The sequence below is a fragment of the Seriola lalandi genome, unplaced genomic scaffold, assembly GCF_002814215.2.
Source record: "Seriola lalandi dorsalis isolate HSWRI2012SDOR001 ecotype SW California unplaced genomic scaffold, Sedor1 jcf7180002054720, whole genome shotgun sequence".
Classification (NCBI taxonomy): Eukaryota; Metazoa; Chordata; class Actinopteri; order Carangiformes; family Carangidae; genus Seriola; species Seriola lalandi.
Window position 1 is genome coordinate 297,034 of NW_019525273.1, and position 16,647 is coordinate 313,680.

A 16,647-nucleotide genomic window follows, 5' to 3' on the forward strand; every position below is an offset into this window, starting at 1 on the left:
TGTTGCTGGAAGGCAGCGAGCAGCTGGTTTCTTCACCTCGTCTTAACGATGCAACTGCAGAAGGTTTATAGTTTTAGAGGCCGGCCCTGGAAAGAGCTTTGTAATTTTGGTGCCTGTTGTAGAGAAAATATAAATATTTTAAAGAATAACTCCATTTAAACCTCCAAGTGAATTACACTGGAACCTTTACTCTCCATAAATACTAAATTGTATCTTACTTACAGACACCTTTCACAAACTCAAGCACACTAATTGAACACGTCTGTATTTTCCCCTATAATTAACATAATATATAGTTCTTCCCCGGAGACTTGTAGGAAATTATTAGAACATTTAACACCTGTAAAATTAAGATTTTCACCTTTGACCTAAAGCAAAGTTCTTGTGTATAAGACTGTAAGAGTTAATGGGTTCAGGCTCTCACTGATTTGCCAGTATTTTTATTTGCTAAAGTAAAGCTAACAGGATGCTAATAACAAATCCCCATGAACTCTTCCATCCAAATGAACAGTGAGTTGTATTAGTGATCAGTGGAATCTAATTGATTTCCAGAGGACAACCCCAGTGTGACGTGGCCTGAATGAAACATTTGGAATAAAATTGGACTGAATTTGAAAAAATATTTTGTTTACACCTACTTTGGTGATGTCAGTATGTGACGTGTAGTATGAAGGAAAACGAGTCAACAAGGTACAACAACAAAGAGACTCAGAGTGTATTACGTAATCTACAGTTTATTTTGGACTGTAATTGTACCGCAGGAAAAACTTTAAGGACAGAAATAAAAAGTGAAACCGATTTACTTTTCTTCTCTCCTCCGTCTTCAGATCAATCAAACAGAAACAAAAACATTTGCTTCTTTAAGTCGGTCATTTTGAATATAAACCTTTTTACAACCAACCATTCATTCATTGTGTCACATGTAAAACATGCAGAGGTGAGTCAGCTGTTGTCCAGTGAAATGAGATAACTCACTAGCAGAAACACTCTACAAGGAATTCTACCCCTCTGGTCTCATTGATTCCCATCAGTCAGTAAAATCAGATTAGACAGCAATCAATAAACGCTTTGACTTTCAAATGACATTCTTTGTTCTCTCCCCATGCTGTTCCTGCATGCAACAAACTCCCAACCCTCTCCCACATGCACACTGAAAAAGGGCTGAACAATTAGGAGGAAGACAGAAAGAAAGGTTAGTCAAATGTGTCACTTTAAGAAAACAAGGCGAGAGCTCAGTGTCCTTACAGATAGAATTGGCACATTGGTGGTTCGCGTCGTTGAGGTGCGCACCAAGGCACGACTTTGGTTTTGGTAGTAAATGCATTTCTATGGAAAACAGAAGTTTCCTCAGACTAACACTGAAAAGGTCTAAAAGTGGTTTATCTAAAACTGGTCTCAACTTTTTATACCGTTTCCTCCCCGGACGACCAGGATTCACCCTCGACGTCAGACTCCTCGGAGTGGACCAACTCCCCGTCTACGACATTTCTACACAACAGCTGCTTCACCTCGGAACGCATCTGTGCCTGCTCCGCTTTAGCAGCCAGGGCTTTAGACGGGTCAGTGTCCACCCTGGTGTTCCCATTAACCACATTCGGGTCGTCTGAATTCCCCCAAACTAGGTTGTCGCCAAAACCTAGATCTTGATTGGTCTGTTCGGCTGCTTCGTTACACGCGTCATCTGGTTGATAGGCGGCGCCGGTCTCTAGGGAGGACACCCAGAAATCATTCTTTATACCAGAGTCCTTCACCGCGAAGATATCGTTTTCATCAGGTGCACTGTCAGGTGAAATCTCAAGGGTTTCCTCTTTACACATCATGACACCTTCATCAGAGCCTCCGTCATCATGGAGGCAGGTTTCAGCCGAGTCAGGCGCGTTATCACATTTTGGATCATGTTCAATTTGATCTCCGATTTCAAATTCTTCACTTGGGTTCTCCAGGACTTCCCATTCAGCTGTTTCCGGAGCATCAGGAAATGCCTGACAGTCTACAGCTTCCTCAGTGGGATGTTCCTGAGAGTCGGCTGTCTCTTCGGGTACGACGTTTACCACCTCGGCGGGGGCGGCCACATCCTGCGTGTTTTCTTGCCACGCGGAGTTCGGTTCCTGCGAGTTGTCGATTTCCTCCATATCAGGCCTGCTGGGGACATCACTCATGCCGGAGCAATCTTCTGTTACATCAGCATGCGTCACCGTGGAGACATTGTGTTCATCCACTTCCTCTCTTTTCTCTTGCTGGACCTTCTTATAAGCGAGAGTGTCTGTGTGAGTCATTACCACTGATGAGTTACTGAAATACCAGTTCTCATGAGGCTGATCTATTGTTGCAGAGGAAGATACAAGTTTGCCGTTTTCCCACAGTCCAGACTCTGCACAGAAAGACTTGTCTTCTGTTTTTATTCGTCCGGCCTCTTCTTGCTCTGTCGTTTCCTCGGCAGACTCGCTCTCACCCACCTGCTGCTGCTGCGCGAAGCGAGCACTGTAGCTGTCTGTGGATAGGTTCTCCAGTTCCTGCTCCACAAGTCTGTCCGTGTCCAACTCCTCGCCGTAGTCTACGTCTGCTGCGGGTTCGGACAGTTCTTCGGTCTCTTCGTCTGAATATCCATTACTGACTTTCTTGATCATTTCTTCTGCTATTTCTTCCTCGTTCATCGGCGTAGCATGCTCACTCACAGTCACACTCTGGCCAATGACCCTGTCCTCAATTTGAGCATATCCCAGGTCAAATTCGTCATCCAGTACTTCTGCTTCAACTTCCTCGCACAGATCTTCCATGGTTCCAAATTTCTTTGACTTGCCTTCGCTCCACACGTCACTTCCCGTCTCTGCCATCTTCTTTTCCTGGTCTCCCTCGCTGGACTCACTCTCCTCCATGTGCGATGCCTGAGTGTTGGCGTCGGTCTCGTCGCTTTTGTATCGGATCAGAGGACGAGTGTCAGCGAGGGTGTTGTCCTGAGCATAGCTGTCGCTCTCCAACTCGGTCCTCCATGACACACAGACATTTTGAGAGTCCTCCTCTTCATCATCATCATCATCTTCTTCTTCTTCATTGTCAGGAGGCGGTACGTTCTCTTGGTATAATGCAGATCTCTCTCCGTCATCATCAACTTGTGTGTCCATCACTGAGGAGGCCACATTGTCGTGGCTAATTTCTCTCTTTTCATGCTCCACTTCTCTTGCTGAAATGTCTTCCTCGGGTTCAGCATGTTGTCTTTTTGCTTCTTCTTCGATGCCATCGTCGGTCTTCAGCTCAACCTTCCTTTCAATTACACTATCCCACGTATCCATCTCCTCTCCATCAGGGTACAACTTCTCCTCAACATCTGTCTCATTTGTTCCTACCATAGAAGAGTTTAATTCTGGTGTTATCTCAACTGCATCTTCATTTGAGCCGTTTTCATCTCGGCTGAAATCTGTAAATTGGTTGAACACACTTTCTGCATTCTCACATTCGGACACTGGACTGCTCGTCCTGGATCCAAAGGTTGGTTCGAGCACTGCCTCTGTTTCAGAATCTGAGCTCTCCACTCGGGCGTGCTCTGCTGCTTCGCCTGCACACTCTTCACTTGCCAGCGCATCAATCGGAGCACTTGGCTGTTGCACGTCTTCCTTTTCAGCAGCGCCGTCAATAGACACATCATTATCAGATTGATCCGGGAAAACACAGGGCCGCTCTGTCACGTTGATGTGGTGTGGTGTAAGGTTGGGTGATGTAAACTGTTGGTGGCTAATTTCATTGAAGGCTGGCTCGCTGCTGTGGCCGGACTTGACCTCATAACCAACAACTGACTCCATAACTGTTTCATCTCGAGTTTCATCATCTTCACCTTCTTTGGTCCCTGATGTCGTTGGAGCAAAAGCCTCCTGCTCATTAGGAGGCGACAGAGGCTCAGCGTAGGTGACTTTCTCATGAACCTCCTGTGGTCTGAAATTTTCAACAGCGCCATCCTGCAGTATTTTAGGATAAGGAGTCTCCCATGTTGCTGACTTTGCTGGCTCTGCCGCCGCAGGTTTCCGTAGAATCTCGGGAGTTTCGTTGAAAGTTACAGGTTTTCTATTGCAGAGCGATGTTGCAGGTATTGTCATTGGTGCTGTTGCTGTTATGGTGCGGAGAGATAAAAGGGAAGTAGTCTTGTGGGTAGCAGACAGCTGCGTTGGGTAATTCTTTTTAACCCCCCGAGGACAGAACACTGCATCTGTGGAGGAAAAGAGTAGAGCTCATGAATACACAATGAACTGATCTACTGCAATATTGACTTGCACTGATGTCTGAATACACTGGGTTTAAATGAAACCAACCGTATCTTTGTAACAGTGCTGTCAAATGTACTGTATGCTAAGATATTTGATATCTCCACACAGTGCTGACTCGTGCTTCAAATAATCCCTAGTAATCTTCAGGCGACATAGATACTGTGCATTATTAAAACGTATGTTCTCAAAGGAGTTTGGACAGTAATGGGGAGATATTGATTGTCATTTCCTTTCAGCGCTGTCTAAGTTACCGGAAAGCAAAGCCATATGGCTCAATAACCTTTCGGGGATTCTCTTAGGTGGCTTGAATTACAGGACCCAAAGTGCCTGGCTCAGCCCCCCGTCAGCCGGGCTCGCCCCTCCACCTCCACCACTCTCTAGTTAAACTAATGCGATTACAAATTATATCAAACATGTCCCCCACTCTGAGGGGCTTTTAGTTAGACAGAGTGATATTACACCTTTACAAAGGGTGAGAATGGAAATAAAGGACGGGATTTATGCAACATGGTAAATCACTGCAGCCACTGACACGGTGCTGATGTGTGGTTATTGTTTGTTTATTTGATTACCTGTGATGGAAATGTTTCTTGGCTGATTTGACAAAGAGACGTCTCCCCCGATGCTCTCACTGTCCAGTAAAGCTCTGCAGAGACAGACAACAACAGAAACAGGTTACATCCTGAAGTTACGGAGAGACGTGTGAATATAGTGACGTTTAGGATCCGGATGAGCACACGGAGAGGTGGGAGCGAAGGGGAGACTTTTGTTGCTCTCGAGCAGCAGGAACAGACTGAGGTCTGTTGTTATGGTAATGAAGGAAAGGCCTCGCCATTGAGGAGCCATCTGCAGCACACAAACCTCTGCCATCAATTCCTCACACACACACACACACACACACACACATAATGACAGCAGATATTATGAGCAGCCCATGCAGCACTAATACCACTGCGACCGCACCAGTCTCCATTCCAACACATACTCTTATAATTAGCTGCATGTTTAGCATATTAACTCCATCTGCATTTCTTTACAAGATCCTGAACTACACAACATCTGGGTATAAGAACAGTTTCATGTGCAGTGAATGACATTGAAATTTGTCCTCTAGTTATGTCCCCCCTGTCCCTCCCATCCCCCCATCCCCCCATCCCGTTCCCCTCTGCCTGTTATTCTAGACTCCCATAGCTCATAAATCGGTAGCTCTTCACTAAAGGGAGAGGGTCAATATTTTGAGGAGGTGGGGGCCGGAGCGAGGAGACGCCACCATAGAACTCCATAATGGATAAGTTAGTCTGTCTGAGGACAACAGAGGCTGCTGTCTCAATGAGATGACCTTTAGTCCGGACGGCTCTTTATTTGTCAGCTTCTCTCGCCGATGGGTGGAAGGCTGTTCATCTGCGCTGTTAGTGAGCAGCAGCGTTTGAATAGGTTAAACTAATCCCCTAAATCAGAGCCGACGTGGTGGTGATGATAGCTGAGCCGGACGCACCATTAGGATTTGTGGAACCAAATCTGACCCTGAGGCGTGCGAGCTTCACATAACTTGTATTTGATTATTTAATATGTGATACTTATATCATTTCCACTAAAGGAACATACACAGGCATTCATTTCATTTAATGAACTTGAGTTCCTGGAACTGGATTTTTTTTAAGCCACACCCTACGATGGATGATAGTTCTTCTTCTTTAAATTATGTCATATTTACATGTTGTAATCGGACACCGTTGAAGCTAGATACAAAGGAGGCTGCGACTAAAAGTTAGCTGAGCACGAAGGATCGCCACGTGATTGTGACTGTGAGCGAATCGTTTTCTTCACAGTGGTTAAAGTAAAAAGATGTTGTTGAAAATCGGTTTTAGTCAGCTCCCGTGAAAGCGTGAGTGCTCAAGCGTCTTTGGGCATGTTAAAATCAAAATTAACTGTAGTATTCATCACCTATCTGTCTGACATCGGGTTAGTTCCTTAGATCATCATCCTCCATGTGAAGTTGTTGTGCATTTACATCAGAGTGTGCAGCCACAGTTTCCCCTTTTTCCCTGAAGCGTGACAGACCATCGTGTCACAAACAGTCACCACAAAGGCCGGAACAAAAAAACGTATCTCCGTCGATCAATAATCATAATAGAATGGCCATTTTTCAGCCATTGATCACAATATCTTTGATGGAAATGCTAGAGGAGCAGAATGCAGCTGTCGTGTTAGTAGACAGTCAATAAATGCATTTGGCTGTGACTGGATAGGCTTCATTATTTACAGCCGACTCTACTCACCCCCCCTGATTTTAGAGGGCAAGAGATACAGTTTATTGCAGTGCAGTGAAGTAACTGAGCAAAAATGCAACGTGTGGTGGACGTGTTGCAAGCATCTACATCTGATACGGTGAAATTAGTTCGCAGAAACAGTGCAATCCGAATTGAAGCAAATCAACCTTTTGTGTTGCACAATCGAATAAGACTTCTGTTGAAATACCAGTAATAGCGTAAGAGTCTTGAGAAAATAATATCCTGCACACTGATCACCGATCTCACAGTTTATTGATCGTATAGTGACAGTTTGACAGAGGTGTAGAGGGACCGAAACGTTGGTATGATCAATATAACTGTGATGCTGAGCAGGATCTTCTTTTCTCAAGACTCAAGTGACACTCAACACACCTTTATCTGAGATAGTTGGATGTGTGAATATTTCCCCAGAGAAAATCAAGAACGGCTCTGACACATAATTCCCTCTGAAACCAATAGATTTGTGTTTGTGTGCAATTTTTCTTTTTTTTTTTACCTTATGCTAAGCTAGGCTAAATATGTCTAATGTGCAGCACCATAACTAATGCACAGGTATGAGATTGATAAAGATTCTCTTTTCTGTTTTCTTCTGGAATATGAACAAATGGGAGAATGACATTCAGGATGGACTTATGTATGTTCTTACTGATCAGGCCTGGATCAATAATTCTGAATCTACAGGGGCAGAGATACTGAAGGCATCTTGGAAAAGCTCATGCAGGGTGTAGGCACCACCAGCCCCTTAAGCCTAAACAGGATCAACAGGTGTAGCAGAAAAGCAGCTGGCGGGCGCAGCGTACCTGTACGTCGCTACCTCCAGACCCAGAGACATCTTCAGCTGCAGCAGGCCTCGGTTCTCCAGGAGGAGGTGGTCGATCTGCTGGCCCACCTCCTCTTTCTCCGCCTCCAGGCCCTCTATGTGTGCCTGCCAAAACAGGAAGCCAAACAGGAAGAGGAAGCAGTTAAAAAAAAGGCTTTCTCACATTGTAGTTTATAAAAGGGAATACACATCCTTTCTTCCACTGTTTGTCATGCTCTGGGGTTTGTTCAAATGATGGTAAGAGGAACATGTCTGACCAGTGTTATAACACATTTGCTTAATGTCTGAGACTCTGGTTTGCTGTTTGACAGCTGATGCAAACTTGTTACTAATCCTCCAGGACCACACACTTGATTTTGGTGCTTCACCTCAGAGCGACCCAGAACTAATCCCAACAGAACCAATATGTTATTTATATGTATATGTTGTTCCCTTTTCCCTTTCAGACCCAAATCTTTTCATTGCATCAGAATATGCAATATAATAAATGCTCCTAGAAGTCTTCAGTGCGACATCTGGCATCTTTCTAAAGAGCACGAATATTTGCCAGGAAATGAGAAATCGAAAAAATTGTTCATGTGGACATTGTAGTTAGAAACAAAAAGGATCTTCTGGTGAAGACTTGACCAGTCATATGTGACAGACAGCAAACAGAGGACAGAGTGGGGGATTGTTTTCTCACAAGACAGAGGTTGCTAAATTATTTTTGACAGCTTCTGCAAAAAAAAAAAAAAAAGCTGACACTAAGAGACGGCCTTGCAGAAACATTTATACTAATTTCTATCATAACACAGAAATGATCAATTGACACTAAATGAATCTGTCGTGATCATTATTTCATTCATTCGTTACAATTAATTAATTTTTAGAGTGAACATTTAATCAATTAACTGCTGAAATGTGATATTTTGATCAATAATGCTTCATAAAAGGATGTTGACAGGTTTGATAATCACACTCACCTGGAGCTGTTGGATCTCCTGACTGTGTTTGTTTCTCTGTTGGGATGCGCTCTTCTCCAGATGCAGCCTGACATCCTGAGCTGAGGCGATCTCCTTCTCCAGGGCTCGGAGCCTCAGCTGGCTTTCACTCTTCTCCTGGCCCACTTGGGTCAAACGGCCTCTGGCCTGGTTGAGCGACTCCTCTAGCTGAGCTAACTGGCCCTGATAGGCCTCTGCTGCCTCCTGCCATGCTCTGGTGGCCCTCTGGGAGTACTCCTGCCCCAGCTCTAGGAGGTTCGGTGCCTGGTTGCCCCTCTGAGCCCGTGTGGGTGGCACTGCGGCTCTGGAATGGCTCAATGTGGCCTCCAAGTGGGCCACATCCTCCTGATGGGTTTGAATTAGGAGCCTCATCTCATGCTCCAGATGACTGACCTTCTCTCTCAGCCAGATCTGTGCTCTCTGTTCCTCCTCCAGCACCTTCCTGCTTTGCTCCGCCATTGTCTTGGCCTTGACGTGGGCTTGAGCCTCCCTCTGTCTCTGCAGGTCCAGGGCTTGGAACTCCTGGGTCAGCCGGCCGACCTCCAGCTCTGTGTGGACCCTGTCCGTCCAGGCTGCATCCAACTCCAGCCTTGTTTGCCGCAGCTCTTCCTCCAAGCCCTTCCTGCGTGTCGAAGCTCCGTGACCGCTGCGTCTCAGAGCTTGGATCTCCTGCGCGAGCAGCAAGTTTTCCTCCTCCAGGAGTTTGACCCGATTCAGATAGGTCTCCAGGCGTCGGTTCAAGTTCAGCATCTGGTGCTTCTCCTCACCCAGGTGGCTGTGGTGGAAGGTTTTATGCACACTGTGGAGCTCCATGTCTGAGAGGTTTGGCAAACCGAGGCCTCGCTCAGAGGTGCGCTGATTATGATTTGGCAGCCAAGTGTATCTCCCAGTCCAGGCCTGAGTCAGGGTGTGTGTGGGTGGGGGAGTTTTCTCGTGAGCGTGAGGCTCCTGTGAGGATCTGGTACTGTGACTGCCAGCAATAGGCTTCCCTTTCATACTGGAGTTAATGAAGGGGCTGGACACATGGACAGCAGGGGAGGAGGGATGCAGAGGGAGGAGACTGAAGCCCGGAGAGGGAGGAGAGAGGGGATGAGAAGGGATGGAGAGGGAGGCAGCGGGATGAGGGAGAGATGAGATGAGACGAGACGGAGGGGTGGAGTAGGAGGGCTGAAAGAGATGGGAAAGGGCAGAGGGAGGGAGTGATGTAATCTCCAAGGTTAACTCTTTCACCACTGGTACTTTTTCCAGTTTAGTCAGAGGGAGAAGGATTTTACATCTATGACAGGAAGCCCAGGAGGAAAGACACAAGAGTAGCACCCACACAGTTGATGTTATCTATATTTATAGATAACAGTGGGTAAGTTAAAGACAACAGTTATTAGAACTCAGTTGTATGACAAACTGGAAACCAGTGCAGAAATTTGTGAACTGGTGTCTTAGTTCGGCCTCCGGCTACAGCGTTCTGAATGAAAGAAAAGTATTTAGGGGAAGTCAAGTGGTATTAAAAAAAAACACAACAATGAAAGTGAAAATAGGGACAAGTGATAAAACACTTCAGATTGATAACTCACCAACTTACGAGTTACTCAACAGTTTACAACATTCTTTTGCTGAAAGTAATGTCAGCTGCAGAAAAACTAAAGCATCAGAAGCTTAATTTTATCTAGTGAAAATAATGGAATAAAATCACACTGAAATTCAGCAAAGTGGCCTCCTACTGAAAAGACACAGACCTGTTCTCGTAATGTGACAAAAACCATTTTCCTCTGACTTGTGGTTTTTGGAAAAACAGTAACTTTAGTTGTTACATGTAAGACATCAAGACTGGGACAACTGTATATGACAGTCATGAGCTGTGTGTCAAGCTGCTCAGAATTTCCCTCTAAATGAATCCCTCAGAGTTTCACCTGTGCTCTGCTTCATGTTTGGAAACTGCATTTAGGAGAGTTGGTTAATGATTAGACCGAATAATGCAAAGTGTGATTCTATAAACATGTCAACACCGAAAACCTCAAGAAAAAGTAACTGCAGAGTGGAGGGAATGAACGACACAAATCTTACTCACAATAATAAAAAAACAAAACAAAACATATATTTTATAAGTTTTGCACTGTAAGTATGGGTACACTGTGATGCCAGGGAGAGATATACTTTTGACTTCCCCTTCTCCACCTAGTGGACATCTCACAACACTGCAGCAGCTTGCCATTACCTAGTATTCCCCAGTACCCATCGCTAACTGCATCCTACCCTAAAGACATACATACATGTAACAGAGGAAAGGTGTAATGAACTCTACAAGAGGTATCAAATAACTTAGAAGAAGAAGAAGTTTCCTTTATTGTTCGAAATTTGACCTCCACGTTTATATCAGTCTCACGGAAACGTAGGGCTTGTAAAGGATGTCCTACAACCAGACAGAAATGAGGCTGCCTAATCTGCCATAATGAGAAATATTTAAGAAGCTCAAATACTTTTGAGGAAAGCTTTCCCCAGAGGCCTCAATGAAATCGACAAGATTTAAAACTTTCCTCTGCCTCTGAAAAAGAGGCACCACACGGACAAGCAATATAAAAGCTCTTATGAAGATCTGCTTTTATTACTTGTGCATCTATTTAATTTTTTTTTTTTTTAAGTGTCCCATGTTGCTCTGAAGGTTTCACAGGCCCGTGACACCAAGAATATATTTGTGGAAAAACAAACTTCTGCTTAGCACTTAGAAGAACACTGAATAATACTAAATATTAAAAAAATATAATCTTGTAGTATAAAAAATACTGGCTGCAGCTTTACAAAAACATGCACCAGTCCAACCAGAAATATTCATTCGCTGTACATTAACAACCCTATCAGTGTACAGATATCTGCCTCACCAGCTGAATCTGCTCTTGTGTCATTCAAACCAAACTCAAACCAAAATCTTCACACTGTCTGCCACAGTTTATTATGCAAATTCTTTAACCTAGTGCAGATCTTCAGCAGGTCACATATAGAGGAAGTTAAAATTTGTTAGTTGATATGATCAAAACATAAGCATTTGATACCTGAGCCACTATCACATCTGGAAACTTTCACACTTTTCTTTTTTTTTTTCAATATATTTTTTTGGGCTTTTTTTTTTTTTTATGCCTTTATTGATAGCACAGTAGAGGGAGACAGGAAATTAGGAGGCAGAGAGAGGGGGAATGACATGCAGTAAAGGACCATCCGAGGCCGACTGCAGTGAGGACTGTAGCCTCTACATATGGGGCGCCTGCTCAACCAACTGTGCCACTCGACACCCCACTTTCACACTTTTCTATACAGCTTCCATGTCATGATATGGATTCCTCCATCGGCGGGTTTGAGTCTGGATATACCTTTTGATCCATGTATTGTGAAGGAGATGAAATCTTGTATTTTACCAGAGGGACTGACCGACATAACCAGAGGACAAACAGGAGAAGGTGAAAAGGAGTGGAAACCTTTTTTTGGAGCTCTTTGAATGTCAAGGTGCACGGTCATTGTGAGGTTGCTGCGTGTTGCTGTGTGTTGCACCATTTTTGTTTCCTGTTTCCTTCTCTTTTTGTTTTACTCGACTGATGTGTTTCTGCTTCATCACATGAAGTAAAAATGAGGTGTTGGGTTTCTTGTCCTTTGATCGTGAAAATTAAATGTTTCATTGTTTAATTTAGACACTGTTCTTGTCTATTTGCATCTATGGAGGGTATGCATCAAAATAATGTCAATAAAAATTTAGGTATAAAAACAAACGAGTGAAAATATAGTAATATCAGAAATTGATTTGATTGAGTTGATTGATAACTTTACTTTCCCTTTTTAAAAAAAACATAACTCTATAAAATGAGTGTGTTTAATCAGAATTCAGGAGATAAATTCTTCATACCCAAAAGATGTTGCATGTTATTGTGTACACACAACAAAGCAACAGTCAGGCTGTGGACAGATCGCTGAGACACTCTAGTAACGGTTTGACAGAGTACGTGTCTTTGTGCTTCAGGGGTGCATAAATTTGACCGTCGTCCACATAACAGTGAAGCGAGATGCCATGTTTTCTCAAAATAGGACCAAGGGGGCGCAAGCGAAAAAAAGAAGGGGCCCCAGAATCGAACCCTGCGGGACACTGCAGGGAAGAGGCACGGAAGAGGACACAAAAACTTCTTTCAGCCAGGTAGGTACCTAAACCAATCCAGTGCTACACCATTACTGACCACCCAGTGCTCCAGACAAGAGATGAGAACATTGTGGTCCACTGTGTCAAAGGCAGCAGTTAAGTCTAAAAGCACAATGATTACATTTTAGAAAGGAACAGGAGCTTGGAAATAGGCCTGAAATTAGAGAGAGCTGAGGGGTATGACCAGGTTTTTTAATCAGTGGTTGCACTACAGCATGTTTAAAATTTTCAGGTACCACACTAAAAGGTCAGACTGCTTCATAATAGCAAGGAGCACCTGAGGGTTTCATACAACCAACGATCTCTTTCTAAAAAAGAGAGGGACACAGGTTCAAAGTGGTTAAAGACAGCAGAGCAGGGGACAGAGATGGACGGGTCACAAGTTGGGGGTGAGATGAGAGCTCTATAGTGGTCACCATCTTCAGAGGAGGCTTCCAGAGATACAGATTGGGGGGAATTAAGAATAGAGTTAACGGTTAGATAAAAATAATATCAGAAAAATGTTTTGTCTTAGCAGCTCCTGCAGTTTTCTGGTAACGACGCCAGCTGTCTTTCAACCTGTTAAAAGCCACCCGCAGTTCGTCATTTGTTCTTTTTTATTTGCTTATGGTGCATGAATTGAGATTCCTGATACGGCATGAAGCAGACATCCAAAGTCCACATTCCATATTAGTAATCCTTTTCCTGCATGTGCACTATTTGCAATATTGTCTTTTATTAGAAAATTATCTTTTCATAATACAAGAAAGCACTGTACACAGTTTGAAGGGCTGCAATCAGTCAGCCGTGGATGCAAATTACTTTCTCACCCAAAAGCAGAAGTCGTTCATTTCAGGGGTGTGAGCAACAGATTCAGCTGAACAGGGGAAGCAACCACTTCTCATATTAGGATGCTCCGTGGTTCAATTACAGTAGCCCTTCTCTGTCTTCAAGTCAGATAGAACTTACGAGAACAACTGCAGTGATGTCAGAGGAGGAAATTAACTACGCTTCAGTTGTATTCAAACCGAAAAATAAACCCCCACCTGAAGGTAAGTTTAGTTGTTTTTTTGTTTTTTACTGATCAGAGAGTTAAATCCAAGCAAGTAAGTAAGTGGGCAAAAATAAGCTGAGGTGTCCAGAAAATATGTTCGCTAAAAATTAAAAAAGAAAACTGATACAGTTAAAATCTAGACACACAATGTTTAACTGTTAATGACTTTACTTCTACTAATTGTAATCCATTGGAATGGCCCATTGAGATTTAATTTCAGTGATGTTTCTCTTCAGTTACCATTTCCTGAACACTTCAAAGTGTAATATGATAATGGCTTTAGGGTCCTACCTGATAAGTAATATTACATTGTGTAGAGGATTAAAGTCATATATGTAATTGTTGTAATCTGCCGCTACCAAATATAAAGTGTAAACTCAGCTTTTTGCTTAGTGTTGCTTAGCGCTGGAGATTCCAGACTGACCACAGCTGCCTAAAACCACAGGAGAGTGTACAAAGAAACTGTAATAGAAGAAGAAGAATTTCATCATCTTAGGTTTTAGCTAACCGTTTTAATGCCCTGCAAGAGTCTAAAGAATACAACTCCGTGGAGAGCTCACACACTGAATGACTTGTCATTCTACAAGATACTGAAATTTGGGACAAACACAATCACAATTTGTAAGACTGCACAGTAATTGACTGTTCCTCAACCTTTCAGCTAAAGATGAGGAGGAAACTGTGTACGATGAAGTGAAGGTGCACAGCCAAACCTCCGAGCAAACTGCAGACACAAATGGTAAGTTGAACAAAAAAAGACTATGTGCTCAACATTCAGGTATTACTGCAACTAGGAATATTTCTTATAATGCCGCTAGTACTAGCAGTATTACAACTTTTACCATTTCAAATTACCATTTTTACTACAGATAAGAGAGAACTAGTTTCAGGATGATTACTACTCAGTGTGTAAAAACAACGCTTTGTCAATAACCCTGATGTTGTCATCTGGGTAATCTCAGTTCGAGTTTGAAGACTGAAAATTTATAACAAAGCCTTAATCTAATTCATGGTGTTTAAACCATATTAGAACTTTTTTTTTTTTTTTTTTAATAAGTCTTTCCCAAGGCAGAGGCTTGGATCATCTGTAACTAATGGCCTTTATGGATTTTTGGATTGTCCGCCAGTCCGACTAGCTGGCAACGCGGAGTAGCCCGGCTGTTCACACTAAAAGCGCATTTCTCTGCGTCAGAACCATGATCTATCCAAGCAAAATTATTGCAATCCTTTCCTATAAATGACCTTTACTTTTACCCTCACTACCCCTAAATTTTTTATAATTGTATTTGTCTCCGCAGGACTCATGCCATACAAGAAAGGAAAAAACAGTTGTGGCGCCTGTCAGCTGGTGGCTTGTTTTTTGAGCATTCTCTGTGTCATTTTGATAATAGGCATCATAGTCGTCTGCATTTACTGTAAGTATACAAAACAGGCCAACCATGTATGAACTTAGACATGAGACAGTCCCTGAAGAAAAATTGTCTGTTTTAGTTTAAGTTTCTGGCTCTAATTGTTTTTATGAATTTAAGTTAATTAATGTAGAAATATATCCCATGTTAAGACCTATAGCAACACTGAATTGATCCGAATAACAAGTGTTGTCTGTACTGTGTGTATGCATGTATATATATATATATATATATATATATATATATATATATACTTACTAAAGAGCGCCAGTGTTATTAAGAACATATTCTTTCATAACAATGGCCACCATAGTTTAAGAATCAATCACAAATACACTGTACGCCTGTTATCTCGCTAACACAACCATATCTTTCAAAAAATTTCACAACAAATTCTGTTACCCATTGTTTTCAGTGATGTTTACTTAAAAGCTAAAGTGGGAAAATTCAAAGATTTGCATCTTCAGCGGGAACCAATGGGCTTTGAGAGAAGCAGGGAGTCTAAAGTATAGAGGGAAGGACGTACAGATAGTTGGTTTTAATCTTTTCATGGGATTTGCTGATCTTATCAATTTTAGTAAACACAATGAAGAACAGAGAGGAACAATCTTCTGAGAGTATCACTTTGATATACCAAAAACAAATGTCAATATTGTGATCACTTGAGCAAATCTTTATTTTACAGTTGTTTCACCCAGTCAGGACAAACAGCTGGACCAGTTAAAGCACAACCAAACAACTCTACTAGCTGAAAATGACAACCTGACAAAACGCAATACTGAACTAATTTCCGACAATGAAAACTTGAGGCAAAACAAGGACAATCTCACAGTCCAGTTAAACCAGCTGAAAACAATGTATAATGTCTCGGAAAGCAAGCTCAAAAACCTGACTGAAGAAAACCAGAACCTGAAAACACAAAACCAGGAGCTGGAGGCACAGAGGAACAACTTAACACAACAAATAGAGAAGGAGGAGACAGAGTGGAATGAGCTCAACGTCACTCGAGCTCAGTGGAGTATTGATGCCTACTGCCCCATAGAAAGAGACAGTATGTTCAGATCACTTTAATTAGTGACCAAATATAATACAATCACTATGCAGTATTTTTGCTAATTAGTTTGTCTCTGTTTTTACAGAAAGACATTGTAACGCTTGTCAGGCTGGATGGCTAAACTACACGTCCAGCTGCTATGCCATTAATAACGCTGTTCATGATGAACAGAAAAACTGGAGAGAAGCTCAAGAAAACTGCAGAGGAAAGGCTTCAGATTTGGTTGTTGTAGTTGATGAAAAAGAAAAGGTAAAGAGAAAACTGTGGAAACATTAAAGACAGCCTATATGAAGTTAAATCACAGTGTACTTGTGGTATTTAAATATCTCTGATAACTGTCTCTCCATTGTCCTCAGGAATACATCATTGATCACAGCTGGGTAAGTTCTGGAACCAGAGGATACTGGATTGGCCTGAGAGTTGAAGATGGGAGATGGAAGTGGGTCGATGGAAGTGATCTGACTAAAGAGTAAGAGACACATCGCTGAACAATTTGAATAATGAAATCTATCAGTCTTGATCTAACCGTCATGCTTTTCCCTCAGATCCTGGATAGCACGTCCTGAGAAAGATCACTGTGCAATTTCTGTTCTCAAAGACAGAGGATGGAAATCAGTGAGCTGTAGTGAG

The 16,647-nt window shown here is 42.7% G+C and overlaps 2 protein-coding genes across 2 annotated transcripts in view; one reads left to right on the plus strand and one right to left on the minus strand.

The window, feature by feature from the left end:
- Positions 1–714: 714 nt before the first annotated feature.
- nes (nestin) lies at positions 715–9,380 on the minus strand. Its single transcript, XM_023424131.2, has 4 exons — positions 8,330–9,380; positions 7,348–7,472; positions 4,829–4,902; positions 715–4,198 (listed from the first exon to the last, which is right to left on the minus strand). The coding sequence occupies exons 1-4, from the start codon at positions 9,341–9,343 to the stop codon at positions 1,404–1,406; spliced, it is 4,008 nt and encodes a 1,335-aa protein (XP_023279899.2). The 5' UTR covers positions 9,344–9,380; the 3' UTR covers positions 715–1,403.
- A 4,011-nt stretch (positions 9,381–13,391) lies between these two features.
- LOC111668159 (uncharacterized) overlaps positions 13,392–16,647 on the plus strand; it is a 3,525-nt gene continuing 269 nt past the window's right edge. The window contains exons 1-7 of the mRNA XM_023424125.2: positions 13,392–13,552; positions 14,216–14,293; positions 14,853–14,969; positions 15,649–16,014; positions 16,103–16,266; positions 16,374–16,486; positions 16,563–16,642. Coding sequence (XP_023279893.1) covers positions 13,486–13,552; positions 14,216–14,293; positions 14,853–14,969; positions 15,649–16,014; positions 16,103–16,266; positions 16,374–16,486; positions 16,563–16,642 — 985 coding nt within the window. The 5' untranslated portion in view covers positions 13,392–13,485. The remainder of the gene's footprint in view (positions 13,553–14,215; positions 14,294–14,852; positions 14,970–15,648; positions 16,015–16,102; positions 16,267–16,373; positions 16,487–16,562; positions 16,643–16,647) is intronic.